At 43.0% G+C, this 27,920-nt stretch overlaps 2 protein-coding genes across 4 annotated transcripts in view; one reads left to right on the forward strand and one right to left on the reverse strand.

Moving 5' to 3' along the window:
* Nucleotides 1–25,070, forward strand: part of LOC110545694 (syntaxin-12-like) — a 27,895-nt gene extending 2,825 nt beyond the window's left edge. Inside the window, exon 3 of the mRNA XM_021631997.2 lies at nucleotides 24,536–25,070. Within this exon, the coding sequence (XP_021487672.1) occupies nucleotides 24,536–25,070 (535 nt within the window). The remainder of the gene's footprint in view (nucleotides 1–24,535) is intronic.
* Nucleotides 22,184–27,920, reverse strand: part of Skil (SKI like proto-oncogene) — a 28,979-nt gene continuing 23,242 nt past the window's right edge. For all 3 annotated transcript variants that reach the window (XM_021631986.2, XM_021631984.2, XM_021631985.2), the window contains one exon: nucleotides 22,184–27,737. In XM_021631986.2, the coding sequence (XP_021487661.1) occupies nucleotides 27,579–27,737 (159 nt within the window). In that variant the 3' untranslated portion in view covers nucleotides 22,184–27,578. The remainder of the gene's footprint in view (nucleotides 27,738–27,920) is intronic.

Consider the following 27,920-nt stretch of genomic DNA (forward strand, 5'->3'; position numbering starts at 1 on the left):
TAATGTTCTACACATGACACTCCAGCCAATCGGAACTGAGCACGGGTTACACACTTACACACATACATACACACACTCACATGCAGACACACACACACACATGCTCACACCCCCACACACACATATTTACACAATCAAACACACACATATTCACACAGGCAGACACACACACCCACATAGACACAGACACACACACACACATACACACACACGTGTTTGCAAAGCCTAATTTGAGAACTCAAGCACAAAGTAGTAAAATGACTTGCTAAACTGTCAGAATTTCTGTCTTGGAGGGCTACACCCAGGGTACTCATTCCTTCTACACCCACTCCTTCAGCGCTGTGACTCTCATGACCTTCTCTCAGGAATGGGAAGAGTGGATTTCCCAGTAGGGGTATTATGTTTAAGGGACTTCACGTCAATAGAAAAAGTGAGCTGCATTTAAGAGACAAGACACTAAATTCTCCATTATGTTCTATGACATATACACACGGACACTATCTGAGGGAGTCCGGCAGAGATAAAACCTCGCTGAATAAATTAGCCCTGAGCAAAAAGATTATCTCCTCCCAAGGAAGCCACGCAGCCACTGAAGCACAGAGACCAGAGAACCCTTCACTATCCGTGGGACACGGCGGCATGGGCCACAGGCACCAAGGATGCAGTTCCGCAGCAAGGCTCTGGGGTCCTGGGGGCCCGCCGGCTCTCTTGTGTACTGTTTTCTTTTCTCCGCTGTATTTTATTTGTCATGGGGTCGCTCCCACAGTATTTGCTGTGACTGCATCTCAAATCTCCCCTGCCATCAGAAGTAGACTTCCCACATAACACAGCTCAATAAGCCAATGTTCTGAGCCCCGCACCATCTCAGGCACCCTTGGGTGTGACGGTGAGGCTCAGAGCCCAACCACACCCAGACAGTGTCACCAGTGGGTTCCCACTATCCCACCTCAGGTCGCTTTCTCTTAGGAACTCTGACCTGTCACCTCTCCTCCTCCCCACAGTATAACACAGAACTAGAAAGTTCCAGAGGAGACCTGAGCTTCTGCTTTCTGACTGTAAGCCCAATGTTATATTCAGTATGAAATGTTTTATTCTTACTGGGAGGCATTTGAGAGGGAGTGTATTGAGGATGGATGAGTGTACTAAACCACAGATGTGTGTGGAAAAGGAAACAGTTGTGTTAAATGTTATCCTAACCGTTACACTTGAAATCGGCTGGCGAAAATGAAGGCCATCCTGCTAGAGCGCGTCAACTCAGAGCCAATGCTTGCTAGCAAACATCAAAAAGCTCAAGTTAGGAACTTTGGGCCAAATAAGTGTGCTCTTAGCGCCCACTAGTGATCATGTCATTTCATAAGTGGTTTTAAAAAAAAAGTGTTTTAAAAAGCACTGAAGGAAATGAGTTATGAAGGAACCCTGTGACAGATTAACCTCTACTTCACACATGCAAAATAGGTGACAGGCTCAACTAAAATGTACACTGTTCTGTGACAGTTTCTTTAATATGCTAGAAATATTTGTCTCTTTAGGAAACCAAATATATGATAGCACAAGATGTCTATGCACTTCTCTAAGATTACAAATCAACTATCTTTTGAGTGTGTGTGTGAGAGTGGGATCACATATGTGTGGGTGTGCACATGCAGAGGCCAGAGGACAGCATCGAGTGCGGCTTTCTAGGCACCATTCTCCACCTGGTGTTTTGTTTTTCTGTTTTCACTGGCCTGGAAACTCAACAAGTAAGCTAGCCTGGCTGACCAGTTGGCTTTGGAGACTGTCCGTCTCCACCTTCCCAGATACGGAATTACCACTGCACACAACCCGGTGCACCTTTTTTCTCTCATTTTTTACCACATTTTGTTTTTAATTACGTGTGCATGTGTGTGGTAAGTGTGTATGAGTGCAGATGCCTGAAGAGGTCGGATCTCCTAGAGCTAGAATTACGGGCACCACCTGATATGTTGCTGTGTGTCTTTTTTTTTTATTAAATTTTTATTTTTTATATTAATTACAGTTTATTTAATTTGTATTCCAGCTGTATCCCCCTCCTTCATTCCCTCCCACCCTCATTTCCTCCCTACCCCTCTCTAAGTCCACTGATAGGGGAGGTCCTCCTCCCCTTCCATCTGACCCTAGCTTATCAGGTCTCTTCAGGACTGGCTGCAATGTCCTCCTCTGTGGCCTAGCAAGGATGCTCCTCCCTTGGGGGTGGGGAGGTCAAAGAGCCAACCACTGAGTTCATGTCAGAGACAGTCCCTGTTCCCCTTACTAGGGAATCCACTTGGATATTGAGTTGCCATGGGCTACGTCCGAGCAGAGGTCTAGGTTATATCCATGCATGGTCCTTGGTTGGAGAATCAGTCTCAGAAAACTATCACTGTGTGTATCTTAACCACTGAGCCATCTCCCTAGCCCAAGTCAACCGTTTCTTACACAGGTCTTGAGACTCAAACTCAGGTCCTCTTGCTTGTAAGTACGCTACTCACTGGGCCAGTTCCATAGCCCCTCGAGTTCCTTTAATAAGATCTATTTTCAAACCACAAATTTCTCTAGTGGACTTAAAACATTTGATAATACAAAAAGTTCATATACACATATTTTTAGAATTACTGAAGTACAACTTCATGGTGTAAGCAAGTGTCTCAGAAAAAAGACTTGAAATAATGCTGTGCTGTGGTGGTGCACGCCTTTAATCCTAGCACTTGGGAGGCAGAAGCAGGCAGATCTCCACGAGTTTGAGGCCAGCCTGGTCTACCAAGCAAATTCCAGGCTACACAGAGTAACCCTGTCTCAAAAACAGAACAAAAAAGACTTAAAATAAGTTAAATGCCCCGTGCTTTGAGGATTTGATCTATCGTTGTTTGTCCCTGAAACTTAAGATGGCACCCATGAGGACACTCAATACATTATGATCCAATAGCACAAAATCAGAAAGAGAGAGAGTGCCAAAACTCCACAGTTCCTAGTCTCACTAGGAAGGGAATCTGAAGACGCCGTGTGCAGACAATGTCGTATGGAATCGGCACTGGTCAGGGAGTGGGCCACAGGCAGAGCCCAGCCTCTGTAGTCCGGCTCCTGCTGCCCTTACACAGAGAGAGCTTTTCCAACAGAATAGATGCTCTTCCTGCTCAGCATTTAGTCAAACCCTCCTTGCCTCTCTGGGGTGCCAACAGCCTCTTCTGCAAATCTATCCCCAGAGTGAGCTGCGCACGCGGCCCCGTGGTGCCCCCACAGCCTAGGCTACTGAGGCCAACCTGAAAATCCACCCGAAGAGCTTAAGCTCAGGAACTTGCAACTAGTCCTGGCAATACAGCAAGATGCAGTCCCAAAAAATAAATAAATAGAAATTTTAAAAGTCAGCTATTCAGCTGCTAGAACGTGCAGAGCCTCATTTGTGGGCCTCCAGCTTCAATTAAACCATTTTCTTCAAAAGCCTTTGTTTTTCTCCTTTTAATTTTTTCACGCACAAGTACAGTGCATTTTTATCCTCTCTACCCCTCCTTCCTCCAATTCTGCCCAAGCTCCCCCCAGGGTCTTTCTCTCAAATTCATGCCATCTTTTACATATGCCTGTATGCACATCAGGGCTAACTACTGGGCATGGGCCACTCATCAGGAGACTTGTCCCTAGAGGAAACTGACTCTCACTCCCTCAGTGGGCCGCCTGCAGCTTCACAGCTAGGAGTGGGGCTTGTGAGCCCTTCCTCCTTACTGCTGGACTGTTGGCTGGTGTGGGCTCACACAGGCCTGGTGCAGACAACCACAGCTATTGAGAGGTCACCGCTGCAACACCCTGTCCTGACCAGAAGACACTATCATGGCAATCGTCCCGATCCCTTTAGCTTTTCCAGCTGGCCTTTTACGGTGTTCTCTGAGCCCCGAGTGCAGGCATTGCCTTAAAAATGTCCTACTTGGGATGGGCACTTCACAGTCACTTATGCTCTATTTATTCACCAGCTGCGATTCTCTGTAACAGCCTCTGTCTGCTGCAGAGAGCGGCTTCTTTGCTGAGGAGTGAGAACTGTGCTCATCAAGAAAGCCCACAGGATCCAGGCACAGTGCTGCACGCCTGTGATCCCAGCCATCTGGGAGGCAGAGCAGGTGGATCTCTGTGAGTTGGAGGCCAGCCTGGTCTACAGAGTGAGTATCCAGGACAGCCAAGGCTACACAGAGAAACTATGCCTTGAAAAAATGAATGAAAAAAAGGAAGGAAAAAAGGAAGGAGGGAGGGATGACGGGAGGAAGGAAGGGAAAGAAGGAAGGAAGGAAGGAAGGAAGGAAGGAAGGAAGGAAGGAAGGAAGGAAGGAAGGAAGGAAGAGCCACAGGTGCAATTTCTGGCCCAGAAGCCATTTTTATCCCAAAGTTGCCTTCCTTCCGGGAAGAAAACAATGAACTTGAAAAATAGCTGGAGTTTGGGGCTGAGTCTTTTCTTCTGTCCTCAGACAGCCCATTCTCCTTCTTTCAGAAACCTAAGAAGACGCAGGGTGACGGCCTGTGTTTCAGCCATAAGATCATACTTACTGGTTTGTTAGTAAAAAGCCCTGCACTGGAGATCACCTTTCCTAAAAACATGATAATAATAAAATATGGGTGTACTGGATGGAAAAACTGAGAAAACAATCTAAAAAGCCCCACCAGGGTCCTACAGCAAAGACAGAAAAAGTATTGACAATTGACTACATAGGACATCAGGATAATGACAAATTTGTCAAGTTTTAGACCTTCTACCAAAAACATATGAATTACAACATGACCAAATCATCACATGTGCCCCTGGCCTTCATTCAATGCATGATTTAGAAAGGATAGGTTCTGAGAGCTGGCTTGGGTGTGAAAGCACTTTCTGCTCTTGCAGAGGACCTGAGTTCAGTCCCCAGCACCCATGTCAGGAAGCTGGCCCAGCTCCAGGGAGAGCTAGTGCTTCTGGCCTCCTTAGGCAACTGCCCACATGTGTGTGTGCGCACACACACACACACACACACACACACAATTATTTAAAATAATAAAAATAATTCTTTGAAAAAGAAAAATTGTTCTTAACACTATGTAGCTATTCCATTTTCTAAAGAACATAAAGGAAAAAAAAGGCTTTTTGATTTTTTTTTTTCTCTGCATCTTCTTTTCTTTTTTTCAAGATTGAGTCTCATTCCGTAAGCCAGGCCGGCTTCTAACTGATAATCCACTTTCTCAGACTCTCTCTGCTAGGATGACAGGCCCGTCCCACCAGGTCTGTGTCTCTTTCTTTCTGTTTCTTGAATAAAAAGGTATTCTACTTTCCTAGGTTAGCCTGAACGGGACATGCGTGAGCACCAAGACCCAGGGAGCCATTACGGCAGATGGCTTTGCACACTGGGTTGGAACCCTACCTCCATCACTCAAATAGCACGTTTAGCCTTTTTGTTTTGTGACTCGTATTGTATTTCCCACCAACAAAAGAGTATTATTGACAGTAACTGTTTTCATTGTAGCTGTGAAAATTGAAGGTGCAGTTTATATTCTAATTAAGAAGGCCAGGCTTTGACTGTCCTGGAATTCATTCTGTAGACCAGGCTGGCTTGGAACTCAGAGATTCATCTGCCTCTGCCTCCTGAGTGCTGGGATTAAAGGCATGAGCCACTACCACCTGGCTGAGAAAAGGACTTTTAAACAGCCAAGATAAACTCTCTGCTAAGATTTTACACAAACATTTAATGCCACAGAAAATAATCTCTGCAAAACTCAAATAGTGATTGGCCACTAGAGGGCTCTCACAGACTCCCATTGCTTCTATTTAAAGCTGACTTTAAAATAATTTATGCAAAAAAAAAAAATGTTAACAAAATACCACCAGCCTCATTGGCACACCCTTCTCAGAGAATCTGGCAAGATAGAACAAAAAGATTTAAGATACACATATTCTTTGACCCAGCTTCTGTAAGTTTATCTAAGAAATTTGTTAAAATATTAACCTAAATTTTTTGCAATTTACATTTCAATAAAGTGTCAAGTAAGAACCAGATATGAGCCAAGCATGGTGGGGCACGCCTTTAATCCCAGCGCTCACATGTATTTGAAAAATATACACTAAAATTTAACAAATGATCCCTTTGAGAAGTGAGATTAAGGCGTTTTGCTCCCTTGCTCTCTCTCTCTCTCTTTCTCTCTCTCTCTCTCCTTTGTTTTTTGAGGTAGGGTTTCTCTGTGTAGCCCTGGCTGCCTCTGCCTCCCTGGGATGCAGAGTGCCACTACTGCCAGGTTCTCTCTCTTGATTTTCAGACATTTTCCCACAAGAAACATGAGCTGTCTTGATAACTAGGAAACGGTTTTAATTTTTAAGTGTAAAGTATCTTAAGCATGTATAAATCTCTGTGGCTGGTGAGATGTCTCCATGGGTAAAGACGCTTATCACCAAGCCTAATTAATGGCTTGAGTTCCATTCCTGGACACCTAGTGCTGAAAGGAGGAACTGATTCTCACAGACTGCTCCTTGGCCTCCAAGGAGGTCATCTCACACACATACCCTAAATCAACCAAGAACTAGGTTTTATTGGAGACACCCTTATCTCCGGACAGCGAGCAGCCCTCTCTTTCCCCCTCCTTAGCTAAGGGTCAAACCTAGAGCGTGAAACACACTAAGCAAGTGCTCTACCACTGAGCTACATTTCCAGCCCAGCAGTCAGCATGACTGGGTTACAGTCTGCGTCCACAACAGGAAGGACAAGGTTCAAAACCTCAGGGTGGGGCTGGACAGATGACTCAGCAGTCAAGAGCACTTGCTGTTCCTGCAGGGAACCTGAGTTCAGTTCCCAGGACCCTAGGCCAGCCGCTCACAACTGCCTGCAGCTCCAGCTCCAGGAAATCCCACACCACGAACACCTGAAATCACATGCACAGACACCCCCCACACACATACACAGATGCATGATTAGAAGTAAAACAGACCTTAAAAATAATAATAATAATACTAAGGGTATGCAGAGCACGGCGGCTCACACCTTTAAGACTAGCACTCCAGAGATGGGGTAAGTTTGAGGCCGGCCAGAGCTACACGATAAGATCTTGTCTCAAAAAACAACAACAGCAAGACAAAGCAAAACAGAAGACTAAGGATACGAAATTCCCACAAGCCCTTCATGATACAACGCTGCAAACAACCGGTGTGTGCAGACTGCTCTCCCAGCCACCATTCAGCGGAGCTTCTGCTCACCCCTCGTGAAAGGCCGAGCTTTCCGGCCCCTGCTCTGCATTGCTGGCTCCCCGCTGGGCCAAAACCGGCTCTTTTCACTGTTACTTCCCACCATTTAAAGCCCAAGACTCTCCTACAAGATGACCTTCCTACTTCTCCCTGGTGAGTCCTAAAGGGTCCCATAGAACCCTTGTGAATTCTCCTACCAGAATGTCCTCCAGGCTGGGGATGGCTCGGTGGGCGACGTGCTTGCTGTGCTAGCAGGGGGAGGACCTGTGTTCGTATCCTAGCACCCGTGCAAAAGGCTGAGAGATTCCAGGGAATTGCAGACCAGCCGGTCTAGCCTAAAGAGAGAGCTCCAGGCGCGGTGAGAAACAGACCTTATCTCAAACATGAGGTAGAGAAAGATAAAGGCACCCAGCGTCTTCCTTTGGCCTCAACCCATGCAGGTACGGACGGACACACACACACAGTCTTAGTTCTATGTTGGGCATCATGAGATGTTTTCATTGTAAGTGTAATGCTGCATGTTGCCCACAGCCCCTAGCCTATCCTCATGCAGCAACTTCTCCCTAGGACATGTCAGTCCTCCTTTCCCTTGACTGCCCCACCTTGGGGGTAGGGGTGAAGAGACCACATTTATTGACTCTCACTGACTCTCCCATCTTTGAAACCTCGCCTCAGGTATCCTCTTGGAGGAGGCGCCACCCAGCCTCTGTGCTGAGCCTCCTCAGTGCAGTGCCCTGTGAAGACCTGCGCTGTTGAGCCCACCCATGGGGCTTTGTTCAACTGTCTGGGAGTTCCTCAAGGGCAGAAGGCCTGTCAGACTCATTTCTGCAAGTGACGGTATGGACGTCAGGCCAGAGCTCAGCAATCGTTACTGTCTGAGTTAAATCCGGGCCTTTACATCTCTCCAACAGAAGTCTCCAGCTTTAGTGTGTGCAATCTCCTGCTATCAACCACGGTCTGTTGGGGGTGGATTTTCTAGTTTTCTCCTGGAGTAAGCAGCCTCTGAGATGTCTCCCAGTGGCCCCATCTCCTGGCATTCAGTCCTGGGTGACGCTTTCTCCCATTCTTCCAGCCTTGGTGCTGCCAACAGCATGTGACAAGATGGCCGTTTATCACTTGAGAGACAAGGTTACTGAGGCTATGGCTGAGCAGGACGGCAGTGGTCAAAATGGCCGAGTAGGAAGCTGCAGCCACTGTTTCCCCACAGGAACGAGGAAACAAACAAACAAATAAAAACTTGTCAGGACCAGCATTTTCGGTGCTCTGTGAAACGGTGAAAGCAGCTGGACAAACACAGTTGCGCACCTGGAGTGGGAAATGCCACCTTCAAAATGACAAGGAAGCCGTGAAGGATTTTCATACGTCGGGCCCAAGCCCTGTCCAGCGAGGCAGCCCCAGTCCAGTTTCCTCTCTCAAACCAGAGCAGGGTCAGACCTTATTTGAACTGTATTGGGTACAACTGTTATGATCGCAGACCAGACAATTAGAAAGTGCTTCTGGTAAGAGACATGGACTCCTCATACAGGCCCAAGAGTAACTAAAAGTGTTTAAAAGCCTGGCATCTCCGCCTTAGTTCTTCTTGTTCCTCTGGGACAGTCACCTGCTTGACTCTTTGTAGGCATGTTAATCACTAAGGTGTGTCTGTCTGAAAGCCGGAGTTACCCAACACTTCTTACCGTGGTGCAAGAAAAGATAAGAGTAATTGAATCAGCACCTTTTACAATGTACTACTGTTCCAGACCCCTAAAGGATGCCTGGAGCTGCCCAGTCACTGTCCTGAGCTGGCACTCACCTGACATTCCAGGAACAGCGGAGTCTGCAGCTGTGGACAGATCACCTTATCACCTTATCATGACATCACCCTCTACCGAAGCCGTAGTCTCCTGGGAACTGGCTCATCCCTCAGGCGGTGAGGGCTTCTTCCTGCAAAGCACACTGGGAAACTAGAGCTGAGATACTGATCAAAGCGACCACACCTTGGCCAAGGCCACTAGGCTATGCAGCCTCTTGCCCCAGCCCTGATTCTTCCCTATATAAGCCTAACACTCTCAAGGGTGTCCCAAGGCTGGACTGGAGAGGTTGCTGACCTCTTTATCTGTACTTCCCAGTAGGCAATAGCCATTAAATCTCCTTTCTGCAGCAGCTGGGGAGATGGCTCAGTCAGTACAATGCTTGCTGTAAACGTCGGAGGACGTGAGGTCCGTCTCTAGCACCCATGCAAAAAGCCAGGCAGGACAGTTTCTGTCTGTAACCTCAGCACTGTGGGGATGGAGGAGACAGGAGGGTCTGTGGGCCTCAGTGGCCGGCCAGCAGCCAACTTTAGTGAGCTTCAGGGTCAGTGTCTCCAAATAAGGTGAAGAGTGACTGAAGAAGATACCCAACCTTGACTTGTGGCCTTCACGGACCCAAGCACACACCCATAAACAGGTACACACACACACACACACACCTTTTTAATCGGTGTGTTTGCCTAAGTGTCTGAACCTCATCTGTTGGGACTCCCAGAGCTGGGGTTTTGCTGTAATTCTGCAGTAAGATGTCTCTGGTGTGGATGTTTGATGGATACCGCATACAAAAGACACAAGGTAGACTACCTGCTCGTAGATGCCGCAACAAAAATAGTGGTGGTCAAAACACCCCCAGACTGGGGCTGGAGAGATGGCTCAGAGGTTAAGAGCACTGACTGCTCTTCCAAAGGTCCTGAGTTCAATTCCCAGCAACCACATGGTGGCTCACAACCATCCATAATGAGATCTGGTGTCCTCTTCTGTCATGCAGGTGTACATGCAGGCGGAACTCTGTATACATAATAAATAAATCAATCTTGGAAAAAAAAAAAAGATGGAAAGCTGTTTTTAAAAAAAAAAAACAAAACACTTCCAGACTGCCGAGGGGCTAGAGGAGCAGCCTGCCTAGAAGGGTGTTCACCTAGCGCACACAAAGCCCTGGGTTCAATCCCCAGCCCTACATAAACTGGGCACGGTGACACAGTTACAGCCCCGGGGAGGTAGAGGCAGAAGGATCACACATTCAAGGTCATCCTCTGCTACAGAGCAAGTTTAAGGTCAGTCTGGAGGTCTTGAGACTCTGTTGTTTTGTTTTTTGTATTTTTTTTTCAAGGCTACTTAAGGACTAGAGAGGTTGGAACAAAATTTTCTTGGCAAACAGGACATTCAAAGGAGTTGTGTTTGTAAAGGAGTTGGGAAAGCAAGACACATGCCCAGGCAAGACACATGCCCAGAAAAAAACTTGAGAAAGCCTTGAGCGTTGATCTTGGATTGACCCCAAAGCTAAAGCAAACTTCAGGATCCTAGCAAGCCTAGCTCAGCGCTGAAGGAGCGCCCAGACGGTTCAGCTGCAAACGCTGGGCGTAATAGTTGGGCATTTCTTAATCTGTTTCGGTTTTCTGATTTTCTTTTTTGGTTTTTGGAATTTTGTTTGTTTGCTTGATTGTTTTCTTCTTTCTAGGTTTAGCTCCTACTCTTTAAGAAAAGCCATCAAAGCATTAAGTAAACATGGGCAAAATAGAAACTTAAGTGACCCCACAATAAATAATCTTTACAAAAATAGTCTAGGGGAGTCTCAGAACAAACCGGCCAGTGTAGTTCTTACTTAACAATTTAAAAAAAAAAAAATGAAGGTAGTTAATCCTGAACAAAAAAAGTATCTATTTTTTGGAGTTACTAAATTATAATTTCTCACATACTCAGCTAAAAACAAAACTCATTAAAACATAGAAAAGGGTGGGGTTGGGAGGGGGCGAGGGAGGGGCTACAGCTGGGATACAAAGTGAATAAACTGTAATTAATAAAAAAGTAAATTGATTAAATTTTTTAAAAAGACATGGAAAGAAACAGAGAAATAGTACCGGTTCAAAAGAGCAACCTTCTGCCAGGCATAATGGTGCATGCCTTCAATCCTGGCACTCAGGAAGCAGAAGAAGGCAGAGCTCTCTAGGCCAGCCTGGTCTGCACAGTGGGACCCTGTCTCTTAAAAAGAAGTGGTCACCAAAAAGATCGATAGGAACGCTTCTGGTGAAACAGATATCAGAATCACAGGCTTCTGGGTGATAAGTTCATGTTATTATTTAATTCTTCATTCCTGGGACCAAAGTACTTGACAGAAACTACTTCAGAGAGGGCTTTATTTGGGCTTAAAGGTCAAGGGAAGAGAGTTTATCACATAGAGAAGTAATGGCACCGGAAGCCTGAGTTGGCTGGGCGGTGTCTACAACTCCACGACTGCAGTCAGAAAGCAGACAAGTGGGGCTGGCTTATGAAGGCCCCTCCCTAGAGACCCGCCTCTTCCATTAAAGCTCCACATCCTAAAGATTCCGCAACCTTCCAAAACAGCCACCAAAGAGGGGCCAAGTGAGTCCACAGAGACATCACATAGTCACAGCACAATGAGGTTGAAGCACTGACTTGCACATTCGAAAGAAACTAAACTTGTAGCTGTGGTGGCTGAAATGACCAGAAGATAAAAAGAAGAGATGCTAGTAACTGTAAAGGAAAGAACATGGAAGAAGGGAAGGAGGGGGGTGGGGGTTACCTCTACTGAATGCATGCATGCCCAGCCCTGAGGTTCATGTGGCTCATGCTTGCTTCCTGGGTGTGCCCAACACTGGCTCTGCCACTATCCTGGGCCCACACACATGTAGGACATTGAGCCTGCTGATCATGAGTTCAAGAATGTCTTCAGATATATAGCAAGTTCAAGCCCACCTAAGATGCTATCTCAAAACAAGATAATTTATATGACTTAGGGACAGTGTCAAACACCAAATGCAAGAGTCATTCATTTCAGGAGAGAAGAAAGGAATGGGATGCTTACTTAGAGAAATAATGGCAGTAAACTTTTCAAATCTAAAAGATACAAATATCTAGGTACAAGATGATCAAATTTTCTGACCAAATAGCACTTCTATGTCACACATAGAAGAGAAGCAAATTGCACATCTGAGTTCCAATACAGTTAGCACAGGCCTATGAGCATTTAACCTTTCAGGCCAGGCTAGAGTGGGATCAGTACACTTAAAGTCCAGAGTAGATGAAGTGCCAACAGCAAAGCTGTCTCCTAGAAATGAAGGAGGAAAGAAAACCTGCCCAAACAGAAGCCTAAATAGCCTTTATCACCACCAGGCCTGACTAAAGAAATGCTAAAGGAATTTCTTTAAATGAAAAAAAGAGGGTGTTTTATACGTATGAAGATATAAAACTCACTAGAAAAATTAAAGACGCTCAAATTCAGTATATTCAAGTACTACAATGGTGGAATGCAAATAAATCATTCATGTATCATTTATAAGAAGCTCAAAGCACAAAACTATGAAAACTAATAAAAGCTGCAATGGTTTGTTGAGAAATATACAGTATAAAAAAAGCCAAAGTGTGTTATCAAAATCAAAATGTTTGAGAGTCTATAACTTACTCAAAAATTAATTTTTAAGAGTTTGATAATGTTCCTTCTGCTTCTATTTTGTGGAATAGTTTGAAGAGTATTGGTGTTACCTATTCTTTGAAGGTCTGGTAAAATTCTTTGCTGAAACCATCTGGCCCTGGGTGTTTTTTGTTGTTGTTGTTGGATGGGAGAGTTTTGTTGATTGCTTCTATTTCCTTCGAGGATATAGGACTATTTAATGTGAAAGGGTTAAATTAGCAGAACTAACTCTGTGTTGTTTCTCAGACATCATCCAAGGTCAGCTTGTCCCTGGAGTACCTTGGTTCCCACCCTTGAGTTCTGAAAAAAACAAAAAACACAGAATGTTCACAGCAGCTTGCAGCTAGACACACAGCAATTGAGGCAAACCAATAAAGACGGGGTCAGTTAAGAAAACATAAGTTGTTCCCAGAGTCGCGGTGCTCCTCTTGGCCTCTGTGGTTTGGCCAGGGGCTGTTAACCAACTAGGTCAAAGTGCATTTCATTCCTTTACCTTTTGTCCAATCATGTAATGCTAAGGCTTGGAAGCCCCTGGTTGTGGTTTTTCCCTTTAAAAACCCTCTTCCCTTGAAGCTGGCTGTAACTCTCCCAACCTGCTATGTCAGAAGGGATTGAGATCCAAGCTTGAGGTTGAATAAAGACTCTTGTGTGTTTTGCATCAGACTTGTGTTCCTGATGGTCTCTTGGGGGTCTCATGACCTAGGCATAACAAATTTATTTACCTGACCTTGATTCAGCTTTGGTAAGTGGAATCTCTCAAGAAAATTGTCCATTTTATTTAGATTTTCAAATTTTGCATCGTATAGGCTTTTGAAGTAAGACCTAATGATTGTTTGGATTTCCTCAATGTCTGCTCTTATGTCCCTCTTTTCATTTCTGATTTTGTTGATTTGGATAGTGTCTCTCTGCCTTTTAGTTAGTTTGGCTAAAGGTTTGTCTGTCTCATTCAGAATGGCAAACACGATAGACACCAGAAGTGGTGGAAGAGAGGAAAACAGGATGAGAGCCTGCTAAAGACAGTCCTGCAAAAGTATCCACCCAACAGGAGATCGAAGCAGATGCTGAGACTCAGGGTCAAACTTTGAGCAGAGCACAGGGAATCTTATAAAAGAAGAGAATGGTAGGGATAGAGGGATATGGAGGGGAGAGAAGCCTCACAAAGAGAGCAACAAAGCTAAAAGATCTGAGCCCAGGGATTCAGAGACTGATGCACCAATGGAGGACTATACATGGAGAGAATCTAGACCCCCTGGCTCAGATGTGGCCGAATAGCAGCTCGGTCTCCATGTGTACCTCTGAGTGAAGGATGCAGGGGCTGCCTCTCTCATGAACTCAGTTGACTGCACTTTGATCACTTGCTCCTGGTGATGCGGCTTTCCCAGGTCACGGAGAAAGAGGGTCCAGGCAGTCCTGATGAGATTTAACAAGCTTTGGGCAGATGGCAACAGTGGAGAACTTCCCCTTTCAGTGGACTAGGGGAAGGGGATGGGGGAAGAGGTAGGAAGATTGGGACTGGGGGAGTTGAGGGAGGGGGCTTCAATTGGGATATATAATGAATAAATTGTGAAGAAAAAAATTAAAATTAAAAAAAAAGTTTGACAAAGAAGTCTTATGTGGGTGGATTAAGCAGCACCCAAAAGTCATAGGTTATTAAATAAAAACCCAGAGCCAGGAGTGGGCAACCTCCCTGTAAATTGTTGGCTATGGAGACCCAGAGGCTCCCAAAATAATAATGCAGGCAATTGCCAGTGCTCCTGGTTGCCGGCCAGAACTTGATAGTAAGACTCTATTGCTAAAACAAACAAACCACAACAACACCACATACTTTTGCTTCAGGTCATAGAGAAATCAAGCTAGAATTGGTCTGAAAATTTCCTCTCTGCTGGTTAGTTTTCATAGTGCCAGCATATGCTATGCAGACTACTGGAAGAGAATTGTCATCAAAGTCTTATTTTACCATAGACCCTGGGTGCAACAATTCTGACCAACTATAGAAGATGAACCCACTGGTGCATAAGTGGCAAGGTTGTCATAGAGGTAACCAATCTGTTTGTGACTGGATTCCCCCCCCCCCCCCCCCACTGCACAGGTGGGAAATTCCTATCTGGTACTCTAAGCTAGCCAAAACTCAGTTTTGGCTGGGGAGGGAATATGGCCTAGTGAGGAAGCTACTACTGATGTTTTGCTAATTGGACACAGGTGTGCCTGCCAAATTGCCTTCTCAATAGTTATGTTTGTGTGCATAGATTGTTTTTTGGCTTTGGTCAGAGAAATTTTTTTTTTTCTTTTCAGAATGGTGACTGAAGAGACTCATGAGTGGTCGAAGTATTGATAATAAGCAACTGTTGAACTCCCAGTCATAATGGGTCATCCATATTGATTATTACCCCCTCTAAGGCTCAGAGCATGATCAGAGAAGAAATAGAAAGAAAGGGGGGAGGGAGGAAGAAAGGGAGAAGAGAAGAAGGAAGGGAAGGAAGAAGGAAGGAAGGGAGAAAGAGAGGAGGGAGGGAGGGAAGAAGGGAGAAGGGAGGGAGGGGTGGGCAGTGGTGTAGAATTCTGACTTTCAGATGAGACTTGGCTGTTGTGCTCTTGAATTTATAGCAGCTGTGTTTACTTACACAAGGCTCTCAGGTCTGCTTGTTTGTTTGTTTTAAGATTTATTAATTTGTATGTGTTTGGGTGTTTTGCCTGCCTCTCTGTATGTGCACTACATGGGCTCCTGGTGCCTGAGGATGTAAGAAGAGGGTGTTCAATGCCCTAGAACTGGGGTTACGGATGGTTGTGGACCACCATGTGAGTTCTGGGAGTTGAACCCAGGCCCTCTGCAAGGCTCTTAAATGACTGAGCCATCTCCTTAGCCCCAGGATTTACACACAGTTAATGGCTGACAGGAGAGAGATTTTCTTCAGTGGTGTAGACACTGTTAAAGCATCCATGCTTCTCCAAAGCATTACCCATACTCCTGGGAACAACCCTAGTGCAACTCATTGGAACATGGACACACACACACACGTCTAAGGAGGGCTACTTGGGAAAGAAATGGGATGGATGGGAGCAGGAAAGGAACATGAGAGTGCCCTTGGGGTTGATATGACTGAACACATCCTGTACACATATGAAACTCATGTTTATTTTTATTAATGAACCAAAGTTATTCACAATCAAACTATATTGGTAGGTAGGACTTAACACTGCCATTTGTTTGTTTTCTGGTTATTTTATAGATGAAGAAAGAACGTGTGTTTTGGCTGTATTCCTTTCTAATTAGATGATTACAGATATGCCATAATGAAACCCATTATTTTGTGTAATTAATATATGCTACTAAAAACATTTAGAAATGGAGAGGGGAGTGAAAATCTAAAGTTTTTTTTTTTTTCTTTGCTCAGTTAAATAGCTGTTCTGGTTAGTTTTTGTCAACTTGACGCAAACCAGGGCCACCTGGAAAGAGAGACCAGACCCTCAGTTGAGAACCGCCTCCACCAGATTAGCCTGTGGACATGTCTGTGGGAAATCTTGATTAGTGATTGATGTGAGGTCCATCCAGCCCTCTGTGGGTGGGGCCACCACTGGGCAGGTGGACCTGAGCAATGTAAGAAAGTTATCAGAGCAAAGCCAGAGGGAGCAAGCCATTAAGCATCATTCCTCTGTGGTCTCTGCTTCAGTTTGTGCTTCTAGGGTCCTGCCTGGAGGGGCTGCCCTAAATCCCTTCAGAAATGGACTGGGAGTTGCAAGATCTGAAATAATTTCTTTCCTCCCTGAGTTGATCTTGGTTGGCATTTTATCATAGCAACAGAAAGCGAATTGGGAGTTAGTTATTAGCCCAAAATTGCCTATTGTTAACTACTGGTGTTTTGTGTAAGGCATATATAACCACAAACCAAAAATTTTAACAATCGTGCACAGCAGTGTGAGATTGGAAAAACAACAGCAACAATGACAACAAAACCCTCTACCATTAAGCCACACAATTTAGAAAGGAATCAGGTGACACATGCCTGTGATGTCAGCATTTGGCAGACAGAAACTAGAGGACCCCAAGTATGAGGCTGTTCTGAGTGACACAGGGAGATCCTGTCTCAAAAATAAATAATTCTTAAAAAGAAATCAAAAGTTACTCTTTGAAAGAATTATCTAATTACAAAGGAATACAACAAAAAGGAACCAAGGGTTATAAAATAACCACAAAACAACCAAATGGCAGTGGTAAAGCCCTACCCACCAATATAGCTTGAATGTAAATTAGTTTAGTTCTCCTGTAAGAAGATACAGACAGGGCTGGAAAACAGATTCTGGTTAAGATATGCTGCTGCACTTAAAAAAAAAAAAAGTTTATGTGTATGAGTGTTCTTCCTACGTAAGAATTCCTATGTAAGAATTCTGGGAACTCCTTAGAGATGTTTGTGAGATGCTATGTAGGTGCTGGGAATTGAATCCTGGTCCTCTACAAGAGCAGCAAGTGCTCTGGTAAGATGCAGACTCACCTCTCCAGCCCCCATGAACACTTGCTGCTCTTCCCTTAGTGACCAGAGTTCAGTAGCCAGCACACACACTGACTGGGTGACTAAAACTTCCTGTAATTCTAGTTCCCAGAAGATCCGACCCCTCTGGTACCTGCACTTCAATTATGAATACAAACTGAAGGGCTAACAGGGCCAAGCTTGGCAAACATGTTTGCCAGGAGCCCCTTTCCTCCCCCTTCCCGCTTCCCTCCCTCTTGCTAAACCATTACATTCCTAAAGCTAGCCCCCAAGGGCCATTCCCTTATTTGGCCACTTCCTTATGTCTGTCTAAAACTCCAAGGTCCAACCAATTATCAAAATGCCACGGTTTGGCAATCAAAAAACTATTTGGCTGCACTGGCTAACAGGTCCAATCAGGACTCACCCACTCATCCTAGCACAGGTTTCTCCTTTTCTCCTTAAAACCCACTCCTGCAGAGACACCTGCTGCTGTCCTTGTCTGAGCCAGACAGCCCCTCCCCCACCGCCAACCTGCTAGGTCCCTCCAGGGTAATAAATCTCCTTTGTGCTGACAATTTGGTGTCTGGGTGTGTTCTGTGCCAACTCTGAGGTCCCTTCACACATCTCACACACAGACATTTTTAAATAAGATGAATAAATATTTTTTAAAGACAGGGAATCTCAATGGATGGTGCTTACTCATTTTGCCTTTGCAGACACAGGGGAAAAAATTTAAGGATGACTAAGGGCATTGCTCCACAGTAGACAGAGTATGTGCATAACATGAAGGCACACAGACAGATATGTACACAAGGAAGGAAGGAAATGGGGGAGGGATTTAAAAAGTCCTGTGCGAATAAATGAAAACGAAAATGTGAAAACAATCTTTTCTGACCACAATAGTGTGAGACTCTAACTCAGTAACAGAAGAAATTTCAAAAATTTTCCAATTTGTGGGAACCAAATAATAGCTCCTAAAATAAAAACTAAACAAACAAAAGTCGAATGAGTAAAAATAACAAAAAACACCTAAAAGGAAAATTTTAAAAATTTCATTTGAGACAAATGAAAACAGATACACAGTATGCTGAAGCTCATTGTACACAGCCAAAGTGATGCTAAGAAGATTTTATGGCAGAAAGTACCAACATTTAAACAAAACAAAACAATAAGAGCACTTGTCTTAAGCCAGGCAACCTGTGTTTGATCCTCGGATGCCAGGAAAAAACAAAAAAAAAAACAAAACATGGAAGGAGAGAAACTCTACAAACTTGTCTTCTGCCCTCAAATGACCACTACAACATGCACGCACACACATTAATAAATATTCTCAATATTCTCCTATCTACAGGAAGATGGCCAAGAGAAGCCTAGAAGGAAAGAACGGAGTAATAAAGATGAGAGAGATTAACTGAGACACCACAAAAGAAACATTAAAAAGTCTGGATATCCTCAAAAGCAATTGTTCCTTGTTAGAGCAAGAAAAAAAAAAAATCAACAAAACTTAGCTTGGCTAAGGAGAGGAATCAAAATAAAAATGCATTCATTCTAACCAACACAACAGAATGCATGGGACCATGAGACTAAGAGTAATAATTACATGGGAATAAACTGGATAGCCAGACCAGCATGTGGTGATGCACACCTTTGATCCTAGTGTTCAGGAAGGCAGAGGCAGCCGGATCTCTGTGAGTTCAAGGCCAGCCTGGTCTACAAAGTGAGTCCAGGACAGCCAAGGCTGCACAGAGAAACTCTGTCTCAAAAAAACCAAAATAATAATAATAATAAATTAGATAACCAAGAGCAACTTGTATGTTATTGGGCACATTTAATCCACCAAGATGAAATACTGAATAGAAAAACTTGAACAGTGACAAGACTGAATCATTAAATTCCATCTTCAAGAATGATCAAGGACCGCTCACTCACACACACATACACACACACACAGAGTGAGAGTGCTGATAAATCCACTCAGCAAAGTGCCAGGATACAAAATAAACATGTAAAGCTCAGTTGCATTCCTACACCCTAAAAACAAAATCCTAAATGGAAATTAATTTATTCTATGCATCAAAAACTATTTAGGGATAAATTTAAGAAAGAAAGAAAGAAAGTGACTTGTGGAGTGAAAACTACAAAAAATGCTGGGTAAAATTAAAGACCCAAGTGAAGAAACATCGCAAGTTCAAACTCCACAAGGTTTAACTTTGTTAGATTAGCAATAAACCCAAGGCATTCCATAGTTAGTGCAAATCATAGCAAAATTATCATTATAAAATTGGTATGAATGCAAAGGACATCAAATTATCAAAGCAGTAAGAATAAAAAATCTGGGGCCAGGCATGGTGGCACACATGATCCCAGCACCAGGGAGGCAGGGGTAGGCATATTTCTGAGTTCTGAGGCTCTGTTTTAAAAAGAAAAGAAATTACATTGCAGCCAGTCTGATAAGCTAGTGTCAGATGGAGGGGGAGGAGGTCCTCCCGTTAGTGGACTTGGAAAGGGGCAGGGAGAAGACAAGGGAGGGAGGATGAGATTGGGAGAGAATGAGGGAGGGGCCTACGGCTGGGATACAAAGTAAATAACCTGTGATTAATATAAAAAATTAAAAAAAAGAAATTTACAAGTCCTCATTTTAAAAGTTACTTCAAAGTTCCACGTCAAAACAGGGTATTTTGGGAGTGAAGACAGATACAAAAGAGCCCAGAAATAATTGCTTAAGTGGTATGATTAAGTGAGGTTTTTTGTTTGTTTTTCTCCCAGTAAAGGTACTAAGACCATTTGTTGAGAAAAACAGAGATTGGGTTTTGTGACTTGTTTTTTCCAACTAGAGGGCTAGAAAAACTGGATATCTGCATTTAAGAGGAGAAAAAGGAGGAGGCTGTATTGCACCAGATACAAAAGTTACGTGAAAACTGATCAAAGACCAAGATTAGTGACACTGAATTTAGTAACAATTGTTATGACATCAAAAACACAAATAACAAAAGAAAGAAGAAACAAACTGGGCTATTAAATTTCAAAACTTGTTCACCAAAGGGATTCTTCAGGTCAACCTGAGATGGAAGATGACCCTGGAGACACACCTCTAAACATGTCTGAGAGGGTATTTCTGGAGAGGTTTGACTGAAGAGGAAGGAAACTGAATAAAGGCAACATCGGCCCAAGAGCTGAGGAATAAAAAAGATCAAGCAAGCTGAGCTTCATAGTAGATGCCATGTGACAGCTGCCTCAAGCTCTGTGCTTTCTTCACTTGGGACTGTATCCCCTCAAACCCTGAGCCAAAATAAACCCTTTCTTAAATTCCTTTTGTCTACTATTTTGTCATGGCCACAAGCAAAGTCAGACTCCAATGAAAAAGACAATCCAGAATAATAGAAAACACAGATGAGTCATAGTCTGACAAAGAATTAAATAACGGATGCTCAGCGGGCAAGAGAGCCAGGGTTGAATATTCAGCGCAGTAAAGAAGCCTAGACTAAGGACTCATACAATTCAACGAAGCACAACAGAAGCCAATTTTTAAAACAAATAAATGGATTAAAGATGTCTCCAAAAATACAAAAATGTCTAACAAGCACATGAAAGGAGTCTCTATAGAAACGGAGGTCAAACCATAATGAAAGCACATTTCATAAGCATGTGGGTAACTATTATTGATAAGATGAAAAGTTCCACATTCAAAGGGATGTAGAGACGCTGATAGGGCTACTGTCTTTCCAGTGGGCATATAAAGTACAGCTCTCTGGGTATTTGGAGGCTCCTAGAACAGTTATAAAATTAAAAGTTGAAAATGAACTTAAAAATGCCATATAGACTTGTAAATCACAAGAACTACAAAGCAGAAACAACCCAATAGCCATCAGCAGACAATGGGATAACTAAACTTTGCCATAAACATAAAGGAGTATTATTCAATGGTAAAGGGAATAAAATTTGGATGCTTGTGACATGGAAGAGATCCTGAAATCACACCATGTAAGTACCAAATTAGAAGAAGCAAATTAGACACAAAATAAAGCAGAGGAAGCTACAGTTCAGTCACACTGATAGTCTGGAAATAATGACTGTGCCCAGTGGCACTGAATCACAACCTAAAATGGCTGTAATGTGTGTCTAAGTATGTCACAGAAAATAAACTGTCAGAGTAGTATAACTACACTCTACCCCAGTGACTGTTGTCTCTTGATATTTGTGCCCTTATGAAAAACCCTTTGGTTGAGTATGAGCTGTACTCAGTGACCCATTTTTTCCTTTGGGGGCGGGGGGGGGGCAGGTTAGTGCTGGAGCCAGCATTTCCCTGTGTAGCCCTGGCTGTCTTGGAACTCACTCTGCAGACTAGGTTGACTTCAAGCTCAAGAGATCTGACTGATTCTGCCTCCTGAGGGCTGGAACCAAAGGTGTGGGCCACTACACCTGAGTAATGACATATTTCTAACACACAAGGCAAGACAAATGACTAAGAATTTGGTCATAAGGAAACAGTAGCATTGCTTTCTTCTGGGTCACTATTTGGGTAAGTCAGGTTCTAGAATGCCATGCCATCAACAGCCACAACACAGCACAGCCACAGCCACCCACGAGCTCACTAATGACATCATCCTTCTGGATCCCAAGCCCAAACACCCAGCCAACCTGGCCCTGTATTTGACCTCAGATACTGGCATAGAACCTAACATACTAAATAGGTGGTGATGAACTTATGCCAGGGACTGGGGAGAATGTTAAAGAGTCTCAGTAGCCCAACAAATGAGCGCAAAATGCTGGCATTTTCAACACCTGAAGCATTACATGGAAGTTCATAATTTAATCTGTATATAACAAGTAAGGGACAGAAAAAGAAAAATGGGGTGGGCTGGAGGGATAGTTGAGTAGTTAGGTGCTCTTGCAGAGGACCCCAGTTCAGTTCGTAGCACCTACATGGCACCTCACAACCATCTCTTCTGGCCACCATGGGCACTAGTCATTCACATAGTGGACATACATATATGCAGACACCCACACACATAGAAACAAATAAATCTATTTAATACTAAAGGAAAATGTCCACCTTTGGGGGACAAGAGAGACAGCAGTTGATACCAAGATGACTTGAACCAAATTTCATTGGCATTAAAAGTTTTTATTGGGAATATCATCCACAATCTATACAAGTTATGTACAAGGCATGAAAATGGAAAACAGCACAAAATACAATTGAGGTATAAGCTAAGAGCACAGTATGTCATGTTTCAATAAATATAATCCAAAATTTGTAAACTAAGTAACCAGATAGATGAGTCTTTTTTTTTTTTTAGTAAAACAATATAAAATATTTATTTCACGTGAGGTAGAGGACAGTTTTGTGTGTCATGTAATGCAACCAACCACAGCAATTTTAATCATAAAACTATACACATTGGCAAAATTATCAGTTGAGTTCTGCTCAATCTAGTCAATTTATTTCAGCAGTTGCAGAGGGGCTGCTCACTCACTGCCTTCACAGGTTAGAAGCTGAGGGACAATGAAAACTATTGCAATGCTTTAAGATTACCAAGGTGAGTACTTCCAGCAGAAAAGCTAATGGCGACTACATTCATCACAAACCGTAACAACTCAAAAGATGTCCTAGACTCGGGAATTATTTTAGTGGGGTGTTTTCATGAGAATTACTTTAAATGTGCTGTGCTTTCTTTATTTTCAAGTGAGGTATCTCTATTGAAGAAAAAAGCTTATAAATTTCTTTGATACTAAACTAACTTTAAACACTACTTTGTTTTCTGGGCTTAATTTTAAAATGTTTTATATTTGATCACTTTCTAATTCCAAAACAGTAGCACTATATAAGACATTTAATTCTATTTCTAAACAAGCTTCAAATTGTATTATGTATTTTAAAAGCCATTTAAGTGGGAAGATTAAAAAAGACTGCCCTTTTAAACAAGATACAATACAAAATACCCATATATGTTTTTCTTCCAATAGAGGAAATGCTTAAGTATTTTACACTAGAAAAAAAATTAAGCTCTGTTTAAATATCTCAGTCCCACAAGTATAATATATAATGCAGTTCACAGCACATATTGCTGATTGCTTCCATGAAACCATTAGCAAGTAGATCCAAGTGCAGGAGCAGATGTACAGCGTGAACACCGTTTGTCATCAGTTTGTAATGTCCTGCCCTAAAGAGTAAATGCATAGCGGACAAATAAAAGCTCATTCTTCCTTACTCACTCAAAGCATAACATGTTGAGGAGACCTTCCAGAAGCCGGTAAAGCCCTTCAGGACCAGCGTGCAGCTCTTGCTAGGGAAATACCTCGGGCACATTTCTTATTACTTCTGCTTCCTTTTCATTTTGCTTTTCTGCAAACAGAAGCCATAGACACAAAGAAACTGGTTGTTCTGATGTGACTTTGGAAGGATGCAGGGAGCCTGTGAACATTGTGGCACTCATTCTGTTTCACCTACTTCTGTCTGCTTTTCACTATGTACAATGAGTTTATTCATTACTCCTTCCCACCACTGTACAAAAGATTTTACATATAAACAGGTTATATATTAAATATGTTATAAAATCAGCTCAAGAAGCCTAAAACATCCTTATCCTCAAAAAACACAAGAAATTCAAGCAAAAGAATATACTTCAAGAAAGCCCAAGCCAAACCTAATTGCTGGTTGAACCTTGTGATGTTCAAAGCCTCGGTTTTGATTAGCAGGTGGTTTAAAGCATCCCTGATGGCCGCAGGAGCTTCCACACTGAGTACCTGTATACACACGATGCGAGTTCCTCAGATGTCGGGAGCCGCATTCGCCATTACAAGATGGCGCTGGCTTCCTGTTTCCTGGTTAACTAAACCGATCTTGGAAGCAGCGCAGGCGCTGCTTAGGCAAAAGGATAAGTTAGGAGGAGATTTGACACGAGAGAAAGAACAGGGGACCCTGAAACCAGGGGTGTGGCCACTATACAAACTGTTAAAATCTTGCATTAAGGATGAAAGATGTAAGGAAAAAATCAAGGAAGGCCAACGGGCATTGTCAGACCATCAGGATAGTCTATCAGAAGCTGAGAAGGGAAAAAAGGCTAGGCAGGAAAGAAAGCCAATAAAAAAGAAAGTAAAAGGTAAAGATAAGCTAGCTGAACTTGAAAAAAGGGCAAAGCAACTTGCAAAGAAGGAAGAAGAGCTCGAACAGCGAGCAAAAAACTTAAAGCTGTTGCCTGCCTCTGAGAAAGGGGTAAGTAAAGGTGAGGAGGACCCTAAATTGTATCCTCTCCTCACTGAGTTTAAAAATTATACAATATCGTCCTCTTCCGAGGAGGAGACGTCCTCCGAAGGAGAGGATCAGCAAGAGTCATCTGACTCTGAGGAGGAAACAGGGCTTGATCCTGATGAACAAGCAGAATTAGATGAGGACAGCGCCTCTGCTTGAGGAGAAGAGCCAGAGTACCAGCAAATACTATCATTGATGCCCCAGGACACAGAAACTTCAGAAGGAACGCCTCATGAATGACTTCTCGTCAGCCTTAAACAATTTCCAGGTTGTGCAGAGAAGGGTATCTGAAAAGGAAAAAGAAAGTATCGCCAGAGCAAGGGCTGGATCTCGTCTTTCTGCAGAAGACAGGCAAAGAGAAGAGCAGCTCGTCTCATTTGACAGCCATGAGGAATGGAACCAGATGCAGAGACAGGAGGATGAGGCGCCCATCACTGAGCAAGACCTGGAACTTATTAAAGAGAGGGAAACGGCGATTCGGCAGCTGGAGGCTGACATATTGGATGTCAATCAAATATTTAAAGATTTAGCTATGATGATCCATGACCAAGGTGATCTGATTGATAGCATAGAAGCCAATGTGGAAAGCTCAGAGGTGCATGTGGAGAGAGCCACTGATCAGCTACAAAGAGCTGCTTACTATCAGAAAAAATCTCGCAAGAAGATGTGTATCCTTGTGCTTGTCCTGTCAGTGATTATTACAGTCTTGGTAGTTGTTATCTGGGTTGCTTCTAAATGAAGTGTGGCTGCCTCAGAGCCTTCTCCTGCTGAGTTGTTTTCGAGGGCAAGTGCTTGATGGAGTTGCCATTGACGAACGGTGTGAAGCATTCCCTGCACACAAAGCATTCGGGGTGCCAGAGGGTGTTGAGGGCCGAAATATAGTGACACTCAGACTTTGGCCAAAGAGGGAAACCACGCACAGCAAGCATCGCTCATCGCCCAGCCTGAAAGCGGACACCATCTTTCCCCCACTCTCCTCAACTCCACAGCCACTCCCAACACAGCTGTTCAGAGTGAACAGTCTCATTTTTTGCTAAACAGAATGTGGAGTCGGAGGAAAAATCCGCTTGCTTAGCGAATTTAGCACAACATACGAGACTTAACACCAAAACAAACTCTAGGATAGCAACCAGCACACAAAATGAGCATGCATAAAATAAGTTTCATGTGGATATTTTAGCAGAGGTCACTTTTGGAGTACTACAGAATTTCAATTTTGTTTTCAAGCTATATGGTGTAATGTAAATTAAAGTTACTTTTAACAGTAGTAGATATATTTACAGTTGATTAAAAATTATTTTTAAGGAAGTTCAGACAAAAAATATGGCACATTCTTTCATCTTCCGGATAGTGAATACTATACTAAACGATCATGAGGCAAATTTCATCAAGACTTGAAGAATTACATGTACTAAGTAGCACATAAGCAGAACAGTTTTGGGTAAGTCAGAAAAGTAAATGATGTAAATCCTTGATTTTGCCTCTCACATACCCAGCTGTGATACAATCAATGGACAACTAAGCTAAGGCTATTTTACAAATGCCTGTGCGGTTTTTTTTCTCTCCAGATCTAAATAAAATGACATATGTGGTCCCTGTGCCATTTAAGATCTGTTTTTCCTCAAGGAGGTTATGAAAGCCAACACATTAAATGTAGCGCTAACATAGTAGAGGAAATTCACACCTAGGTCACAATATAGTTAGAAAACAAACTCACTTTTGGAAAGTGGAAAAGTTGCTTTTAAATATGAGTATCATGAAACAAAATGTGACCATAAGAAGGTAAGTGATGACCCAGGGTCCTGTGTTCCGCACCACTGGAGTACCGTGGCAGTCAACTCTGAGTCACTCCTAAGCACAGGTCTCAAATCACTGCATTCAGTGCCTCAAGACAGCACTAGAAACATGAAACTGGATGATGCCAGTGCTGCTTTCAGGAACCTCCCTAAGAAACCACCCATAGCCAGGTGTGGAGGGCTCACGCCTGTAATCCTGCCACCTGGAAGGCAGAGGCAGGAGGATCCCTGCAAGCTGGGGGCCAAACACAACAAAAAGAACATACAATGCTCACTGAGATGTTTCCCTAGTAAACATCAAGCCAAGCATCAACTAATGTGAAATTTGCTGGTAAAAATGTCAGACTTTATGTGCAAAAAACAAAAAAGAAAAGTGCAGAGGCTGCCCTTCCCAAACCATGGAATTCATCTGTCATCTAAAATTCCTGCTGGTAGCAGATACTTCAGCTGTGGATTATTAGTCTATCAGATACTATTCACTGACTGTAAATTCCTGATTTTAAGATTAATCATAATGGTCCATTCGTGCAAGATTTAAGATAACATTTAAACATACAAAAGTCCAAAATAACCTTCAAGATATTTAATATTTTATAATTTAAAAGAAAAAAATTATATAAATTTTAGTAAGACCTTTATAATACTACATATAAAAACTGTACAAGAGGATTGTGAGTTACATAAGAACCAATGTACATCAGTGGAATCCATTTTCCTCGTGAACATGAGTATTTTCACACCACTATTAACAATAAGAGTTCAGAAATCATTGAATTTTCTGAAATCACACATATATTTAGATAAACCCACTCTAAAAAGAACAAGTTGCAAACTGCTCCTAATGTGCAGGCAGCATCAGGGCACAGCAGAGCGTGCTCTCCCCCCTCCCCACTTTATGTTGGGGTGGCGGTACTATCATCATTTCATCAGTAAATTCTTCTAGGAGGAAACCAGAAGAAACTCCTTCCACAACCCGAACAACATAGAGATGGGTGCATAAAAATGAGGAGACTGTGTAATGAGAAGAATGGCATATTCTGTAATGAGAAGGAAGGTGAGTAGCTCTGTATCATAAACATCACCTCTGTATCTAAAATCAAGCCTGAAATACGCACAACAAAATTGACACAGCTATTTTCCACCACATAATACAGCTTTGGAAAGTATGTAACTGTTAGGTTTGTCTTAGAAACACAGGTAGACTGTCTACAGGTCGAAATTACATAGGTTATTATTATCCAGCTGATTGGAAAAAAATAATACAAAGAAGCATATACTTTCATTCATTTGGAAAATTTTATGTACTATACATCATCTTCACTTTGCTGCCCTAGAAATGAACAGAATGCCTAGTAATCTTCATGCAGATAAGATGGTAGAATTCAATTTTCAAAGCAAGCAACGAACATAAAGCCTGTCAACCAAATACAGGTGCACCTCTTCTTCGGCTCCTACTCCTTGTTGGTCTTTGATGACTTCCCAATCTGCAATTTCAGCTCCTTTATCATCATCTCTAGCTTCTGTCTTGCCTCCCGCTCCTGTCTGAGTTCATCTTGGAGTTCTTGCCGGTCTGCCTCAGCATGGTCTAGTCTTTGTCTCAGCTCTGCCAACTGTGTGATTGAATAGACTTTGTTAGTTTTCCACCACTTTGATTTCCTTTCCCATTTAATCATCCTACCATGGTTACAAAACAAACTGCCATTTGCTTTTTACACAATCAACTATTTTCATGCATCTCTCAGAACACCTAGTTCTGACAACTGACATGGCAGTGAACTGGAGCAAGAGAAATG

The sequence above is a fragment of the Meriones unguiculatus genome, chromosome 2 (genome assembly GCF_030254825.1).
Source record: "Meriones unguiculatus strain TT.TT164.6M chromosome 2, Bangor_MerUng_6.1, whole genome shotgun sequence".
In the NCBI taxonomy this organism is placed as follows: Eukaryota; Metazoa; Chordata; class Mammalia; order Rodentia; family Muridae; genus Meriones; species Meriones unguiculatus.